Source organism: Benincasa hispida, chromosome 9 (genome assembly GCF_009727055.1).
Source record: "Benincasa hispida cultivar B227 chromosome 9, ASM972705v1, whole genome shotgun sequence".
In the NCBI taxonomy this organism is placed as follows: domain Eukaryota; kingdom Viridiplantae; phylum Streptophyta; class Magnoliopsida; order Cucurbitales; family Cucurbitaceae; genus Benincasa; species Benincasa hispida.
The window spans coordinates 91,968,283-91,976,462 of NC_052357.1; the positions used below are offsets into that span (position 1 = coordinate 91,968,283).

Here is an 8,180-nt window from a genome sequence, read left to right on the forward strand (position 1 = left end):
GAAGGAATCTAGAGAAAAGATGGAGAAGGAGTTTGTAGAGAGAAATACTAGAATTCAAAGAGAATAAGAAAAAAAATGAACTTGAAAATGGTCATAAAATCTTATTTTATAAAAATGAGGTCAAATAACACTTCAGCTGAAATGGATTTAAAAATTCAAGTTTATCATGCTTCAATCAATTTTCAACAAGTTTCTTTTATCTTAAATTTTAAGGACAGATCTATTTTGGTCTCTAAATTTTTAAAATAAGTTATTTTTACTTAAAGAATATTAACAAATTAATGTCAAAATTTTAAGTATGTGAAATGTTCATTTCAATTTTTTTTTCACAAAAGAATTAAAAAATTATTGGTTTCAAAATTTAAGAATCAAAATAGAAATTTTGAAAATTCATTCACCAAATAGAAAAAATTTTAAGGACAAAAAGAAATTTTGAAGGTTTAAATCTCATTTAATAACTATTCTAAATTTTTCTTTTTCTTTTCCCTTTTTTTTTTTTTTTTGACAGTTTCTCATTCCACCTATAATTTATTATCTACTTTTTATCCCACGTTTAAAAAAATCAAGATAGGATCTAAAAACCTTTTTTTTTTTTTTTTTTTTTTGAAGAAATGGGAAAATTTCAGATGATATTTGACATTTAATTTTATAAAATTATTACTATTTGAATAAAGGATCATTATTGTAAATGATAAAACTATTTAAAATATTTTCAAGTATAACAAAATATCACTATAACCACTATAAACATCTATCACATAGATATCTATCATGATCCACAATCCATTCATTGATAGTGACATTTGGATATATTTATAAATAAATTTTTTTATTTTCCTATATTTTTCAAAAAAAAATTAACCTTACTTTAATTAATAAATATAAATTTAACATTTATGCTGGCTAAATATCTAATATAAATTTAACATTTCTTCTATTGTAATCTGGAAATTCAAGTCTCAATTAAGAGTTTCTTTTGTGGAATCTGGCTTGGGACAAATAAACGTGATAATTATGATCATTTATTCAATACTAAACAAATTAAGTTAAAGAGTATAAATTTAATATTTAATATAACTTAAAGCCACAAATAAACTTATAAAGTAAGTTTGGATTAACAAAAACAATATTAGAAAAAGGAACATAAGGCATCACCCAAAAAAAATGAGGGCATCCTCTAAAACCCAGGAGAAAAGGAGGAACTTTCACGTCTGGACTTTTCAATAGTAGAAGTGTAATAATAGTACAGAGTGCAATTAGAAAAGTATATCTAAATGTTTAATCTAATAGTAACAAGAAAAACTAACTACAAACAAACCAAAATGAGAATTAATCCAAATACTTTTGGTACAAGAAAGCTCTTTACCAGGGCAAGGAAGAGAAAAAAAAAAAAAAGTCGCATATTTTGGAATACACAGATAGAACGAAAGAGGGAATTAGGGAGGGAGGTTGGGAGAGAGAGATGTGTAGAGTTCCTTATGGCTTACGAGGTGGAGAACTACTGCTACTGCTCCTGCTGCTGCTTCTCCCTCTCAACGGCCTACACACCAAACAATCACACACTACAATAGTTAAATATATATCTACATTCATTATATAAGATTAAGAGAGAATTAATGGTGTTTGGTTAGATGGTCAAGTTCACACTTAACAAGTGCTTTCTACTTTTGAAAGTCATGCTAAACTTACTATAATTCGAGCACCTACTCTTCGGTAATCTAGAAGCTTGGTCGGGAGAAAGAATATCCAACTCAAAGACACAGTTGTACAAACTATAGAACAAGTCTTGTTCATGTAAGGTCATTAATGGTGTCCTTTAGTTTATAGGTTTGGGAAAATATTGTCTTTATACATCTCACTCTCATCCCATCACAAACAAAAAGAATTATAATATTAAAAAAAATAAAGTGAATTTGTCACATGACAGATAATGATTAAACAATTTGGTAGGTCGTACAAAACATAGGTGCAGCCCGGGATGCACCTATATATTTTTTTTTGTGATTTATACTATAGAATTAGAGCAAACTAGGTCTTCGAGAACGTAAAAAATTTTCTTTCATTTTCAAGAAACATCAATATTTTGTGTAATGCATAGGATTACCTTCTCGGACTGCGAGATACCCTCCTGGGTACCTGTAAACATAAAATAGAGAAAAGTGAAGCGACTACCAATGCAAGGAAAAACAAGCAATAAAAGGGGTAAGAATGGGAAGATCAAACCTTGCGTGGACTAGGTGACCCAGAGTAGGAGGATGATCTCCCACGTCTACCAGCAGCTGCCGGCCGACCTCTGGATAGAGATCACCATAAGAAAATTATAAGATAAACAAATGGATTACAGCGGGCATTAAAAAAAAAAAAAAAAAAACAAACAAACAAACAAAGGTAGTAGCAATGTGGAAATAAAATATGGTTAGGGGAATGTAAACAGTCACAGAAGCGTAAAGTAAATGATGGTATGATTCTTTTTTTAATTGAGAAACCAAACTTCCATTGAAATGAAAAATTACACCAACATTCTGAAGAGAAACATAGAATCTACAGAAAGTGGACCACCCCAATAAAATAAGACCTACCGAGTAATTACAAAATGACCCAGTCGCTAAAGCCTAAAGAGAAACATAGAATCTTACAGGTACCAAACATCGCTATAAGATCTTGCCCACCCCTGCAAATTTTATTATTACTCTCACCAAAAATCCCACAAAATGGAACACAGGATATGAGATATTGACCAAGCCAACTAACCACAATACAAAAAGCTAACTTTCCTAGCATCCTTTTCAAAAAGCTAACTATACAATACAAATATTATCCACTAATATGCAATTATTTACACATTTTTTTTAAGACTTTGGGGACGATTCTGATTATTGTTTCTTAAACAAAATTTTAGGTAAAATGATAGGAAATTGGGATCGTTTAAAGCTTAGTTTCTAATCATCATTATAATATATACATAAAACCCCAGCACCACTAGACCAGACATCAAAGCATTTTAGGCCTAGGTCTCTCGGTTTGACAATTGGAGAAAAGATAACACATCTGCCAATGTTTGCTTCTTTTGAAAGAAACTTGGCTTGGAAAATGGTAGCTATAACTGTAGCCAAGAGCATCTGAGACGTACTGAGAATGCTCAACTTTAGATAACCTTCGCTAGAAGGGCCGGCCCCCATTGTCTAGATCGAAAGGATCCCTCGGGACATAAAGGCAGGAGGCTCTAGAACATGGAATGCTGAAACACGGGCAGTTGACTTCCAAATCGAAATCTAGAGTAATTACTCAAGAGTTGTCTAAAACGATTTGGAAAGTGAGAACAAAACTTCACAACAATTTCACCAACTTCCTACACAGCTACACCATTATAATTCTTTAGCTCAGTGCTAGCAAGACTCTATGATGGAAAAATAGAAGAGCAAGGAGAATCGTCTCATTTGTTTCATAGCTCTCACTTGGGGATGTTCAGAAAGGTTCATTGTGATTATTTTTCTTCTTGATCAATGCCCATGGTAGGGAATGCTGTGATCTACTTCGTCATTTAGATTATCCACCACAAACACAGAGTGCACAATCAATATGAAATAGTTTTTCTTAAAAAAGGAATTGATCATGACAAGAGGGGAAAAGGGGTATTCAAATCCATACATACTAACAGTTTTCCTTTAAACGCCAGTTAGTTGGTCATGACAAAAAAATTCATTTGGCATCAAGTTACCTCCGTGGTGAAAATGATCGAGAACGTGATCGAGCTGGTCTTCTAATAGGTGAACGGCTTCGTCTACGAACAACTGGAGACCTTCTTGGAGGGCTACGAGCACGCCGAGGTGGTGTACTGAGAAAGAAACACAATTTAATTATGCAACTCTCATGTACCTAGTAAAAATGTAACTGAAACCATTGAGTTAGACCACAGCACTTTCGAGTAAAAACTATGCTCAATCACAGTGAACAGCAATCAAAAGCTCTAACTGCCATGCTCAAATGCGTTAATTTCTCAAACATTAGAAAGTTATCATGCCCTCAGTCACCATTCTTCCAATTACCGAAGTAAAATTTTAAACAGTTACACCGAGAGATACTCTATTAGTTAATACTTCATTTTAAGTCGGCAATAGCATTATTTTAAATTTGCTTGGATCACCCAAAAACCACAGTTACCTGTGTCAAGGCATAACAAAATGATCAATGGCCAACAAGAACTACAGAACCAAACAAAACCTGATGCAATTTTTATTCTTCTTCAAATACCTGGCGATGCTAAAAAAATTTAAAATAAAGGAAACGCATGCTCTAAAAACAATAATTCAAGATTGAAAAGAAATTGACCAAAAAAAGCTCTGCCCTCCCACTCTATCTATCCAAGGGATGGAAGGGCAGAGGTCTCTTCACTCTGGACGGGAGGGCTAGTGGACACGGGGAGGGAGCAGGCAAAGCGAAAATTGATATTTCATATGCTTTTTTTTCTGCATAATTTGTGCAATAAGGCATAAATAGTAAACCGTGACATTAAATGATAGATTTGTGAGGTTAGGAAAAATAAACATCTCTGTGTATCATTCAAAGTGCAAGAGAAAAGACAACAATATCTGAAAACAGTCAAATGCATAATACCGGCGCCTAGGAGGTGGAGGTGAACGTCTTCGAACAGGACTGCCACGAATTCTTCTTGGAGAGGGCCTATTCAACCAAAGTTAAACAATGTTAATCTCCTGCCATTTCAAGAAAATGAAATAGATTGTGTGTGTGTGTGTGTGCCGCTGGAAGGGTTGAAGAGTGGGGAATGATGGTCAACCTTGGAGGAGATCTATGTCTTCTTGCTAAAGGTGATGGGGAACGGCCGCCTCTCATGGGTGATGCAGGCCTCCTTCTAGGAGGAGAATCGCGACGAAAGGGAGACTCCACGCGACGACGTGGAGGAGACTCCGGACGACGGCGTGGAGAATCGGGCTGTCTTCTAGGAGACCCACCTCGCCTAGCAACAGGCGAGCGCCTTCTAGGTGAAGGAGGTTTTCGACGAGGAGAAGCTGGTGTAAGAGAGCAGACATAAATCAATAAAATAACATACATACTCATACAAAATAAAATGAATAGTAGGCAGAAACAGCTGGACATTTAAAAATTTATAATTATTGAGAGTCATACGTTCTCTCTGCCTTTTCATGTCATCCTTCTCAGCATCAGGACCAACATTGTCAAGCTTAGGACCCTCTCTCTTTGGAACGGTTGCTACGGTCCTAGGAGGTGTTGGCATCTTCTGTCTTTGAGGCAATGTAAATCTTGCTCTAATAACATTCCCATCAATTTGGGCCTACATTTAGCCAATCATCACAATCATTCCCCAGTTATGAGAGAATATCAATAGATGCACTTCAAGTACTCGAACATTTAAGCAAACCTACACCATCCATGTACACTTGGGCTTTTTCAGCATCAGATCTTGTTTTGAACTCAACATATCCATATCCTTTAGGAAGGTTGACCTGCAAGCATTAGAACAGATGCATCGATATATTATTCAAGAAAAAGTTCTTCAAATCCAATATGCATGTTAAAAACTCACTGTGCGATCCATTGCTAGCTCGACATTGACAACTTCACCAAAATTACCTAAAGGGTATCAAGAAGGGGGGGGGGGGGGGGAAATAAAGAAATTCGTGAGCTAACTTCTTTTTTAAAGGAAAAAAAATGATAACAGATTACCTATTAAATCTAATAATCATCAAGTCTACTGAGCCATAAAGAGGTTTTTGGAGGAAAAATCATATTTGAGGGTGAACCTTTTGATTAAATGAGACTAGCAAATTTATAACTCATTCCATGCAATATATTCATAAAAAGAAACTATCTTTAGTTTAAAAACGGCTGAGAGGAAAGTAATGAGCATGCAGTAACTTTACATACCAGGTGGAAGGAAGAGTAATTGATATGACAAATTAATCAATTATTAAGGAGAAAACAACATGGTCAATGATCACTACAAACATATAGACTACGTTGAGTTGAATCTACTACATAAATACATATGTTTACACAAAAAAATACCAAGTTTTTTTTTTTTTGGTGATACAAAATACCAAGTTCATGAAGTCAGTGTTATATGAATATCATTTCGATGATGTGGTTGAAGCTAGAAATAAAACTTAAGTTAGTCTTGCACTTTGGTTTAATGGATGTATTAAACATTAAGTTGTAAAGTTTAAAAAAGAATGTAAACGTAAGTCCATTGGTCCACTGCAATAATTGTTTAAAGCCTAAAGAAAGCGAGTGAAAAGCCATACTGAAGATTTCTCTTAAATGACCCTCATGGACATTCCTACTTAGTGCGTCAATGTGGAGAACAAGTGACTCGCGGACAGGAGATGGTTTCCTGAAACCAATAGACACAGTATGAAAAACAGATTATATAAATATGACAGACAGACAAGGAAAATATCACTAAAAGAAAGCGGTGAACATAAATCATTGATATATAAATGCACATCGAAAGGAAATATTAATATAAACAAAATGTATATGTCAGTTTTGTAATTGTCAATGACAAAAAAATTGCAAGTGGTGATAAATTACTAAAGATAAAATTTACAATTGCAAGTCAACTAAAGCTAAAAGAACATGGTTTATCACATTCAAGTTCGACAACGGCAAACAACGGCATATGGTGTTAATCCATTGACCGGATGTCCAAAATGAAGCATCGTAGTTGCAAAGATATACGAAATCCTAGAAATTGTTCCCTAGCCATCCCTGACTTGTAACTTGTTAAACAAACCGCAGAAACATTGAAGAGCCTCGAAAGTCTTTAACAAAAGGCGAGCATCCAAAAACCGTGCCAAATCATAGATGTTCGACTTATTGGAAAATGCATGCCATGAACAAATAATGAAGAGACTATAAATGTCAGTGAGATGAAAACGAAATTAGAAGTTGGATTTGACTGTAGAATGTAGAAGGAGGCGTTAAAACCTGGGTGGCGGAGAACTTCGTTTAGCTGGTGGAGGTGAAGCGCGAGTCCGCCGAGCTGTTTCAGTCGGACTGAAAAACAAATGAAACTGTGATTGACCGCTTAAGAAAATTATCAACATTTGGTATACGAAGCCGTCTGTTTCTTTATAACGTAATCATTCCAAAACTTGGCTTCGAATAAATACATGAAGATCCAATCAACAGCGACATAAAGGGAAATGCTTAATCTACCAGACTCCAGACATAAAAGAAAAAAACCTAATTCTGATACTTCCTCTCACACTGACAAGCAATAAGCACCAAATGTAAGCCCCCGAAACGAAAATGCAAGCTCAAATGAGACGAACCTCTTTCTCTGAGGAGGAGGGCTTCGGCTCCGAGAACTACCGCTCCGAGAGAGAGACGAAGAGGAGGAAATGGACCTGGAACGAGAGCGGGAGCGGGACACAGATGCAGACCTGGAGCGCGAACGGGAACTGGAGCGCGAGTCAGAGCCGGAGAATGAGCGGGAACGTGAGGAGGAACCGGACCCCGACGGCGGCGAGCGACGGCCTCTGCTTGGTTTCGCCATGGCCGGCAATAGGTGCAGAGTGAAGATTGAAACCCTAGCTTAAACCCGTCAGAAACGATTAAACGAGAAGCAACACAGAAAAATAGTCGAGATGTAACTCCACACGGAGGTGAAATGACCAAAAAGGGAGAGATGAAACGCAAGCTTTTAAAAAAAAAAAAAAAAAAAAGAAACAAACAAACAAACAAACAAAAATAAAAATAAAAATAATAGAGAAATTGGGACGCACCTAGATGCTAGTCTTATACAGTTTACGTTGGATTGTTTTTTTAATTAGGGTGTGATAGTTTTGTCTGGGTCAACCAAAAATCAAACCAATCGATTTTATAAAATAGGGATTCAAATCAATGTCTAATAAAAAAAAAATTGATGGATTGATTTTATTTGGATCAGTTTATTATCTAGTGCTTGGTTGTTGACATCTTCCCTTTTTCTTCTAATTTTTTATTTTTTATTTCCACTTTGTTTTGAATTAGTCCTTTTTACTAATTTTATGTTACAATTGGGTTTATTTATTTTTTTTATAAATTGAAATGTGATATTTTGTTTTTTTTTTTACAATTTTTCTAAAAAAAAACATACATATTCGATAATAATTGGTCTTTTATCTGAACATCAAATATACATACACTATAATAATTAA

At 35.0% G+C, this 8,180-nt stretch overlaps 1 protein-coding gene across 1 annotated transcript; it reads right to left on the reverse strand.

The window, feature by feature from the left end:
- Positions 1 to 1,191: 1,191 nt before the first annotated feature.
- LOC120086839 (serine/arginine-rich splicing factor SR45-like) lies at positions 1,192 to 7,648 on the reverse strand. The gene is made up of 12 exons (XM_039043649.1): positions 7,314 to 7,648; positions 6,967 to 7,035; positions 6,282 to 6,370; positions 5,564 to 5,610; positions 5,403 to 5,483; positions 5,146 to 5,311; positions 4,796 to 5,027; positions 4,615 to 4,680; positions 3,719 to 3,835; positions 2,224 to 2,293; positions 2,105 to 2,136; positions 1,192 to 1,540 (listed from the first exon to the last, which is right to left on the reverse strand). Exons 1-12 carry the CDS (start codon positions 7,535 to 7,537, stop codon positions 1,477 to 1,479), a joined length of 1,257 nt encoding a protein of 418 aa, XP_038899577.1. The 5' UTR covers positions 7,538 to 7,648; the 3' UTR covers positions 1,192 to 1,476.
- Positions 7,649 to 8,180: the final 532 nt, after the last annotated feature.

Coding starts and splice junctions, on each gene's coding strand:
- LOC120086839 (XM_039043649.1), bottom strand. CDS start 7,537: ATGGCGAAACCAAGCAGAGGCCGTCGCTCGCCGCCGTCGGGGTCCGGT. Junction 6,371..6,966: donor CGAAGTTCTCCGCCACCCAG/GTTTTAACGCCT, acceptor TATTGGTTTCAG/GAAACCATCTCCTGTCCGCG. Junction 4,681..4,795: donor AGACATAGATCTCCTCCAAG/GTTGACCATCAT, acceptor TTGGTTGAATAG/GCCCTCTCCAAGAAGAATTC.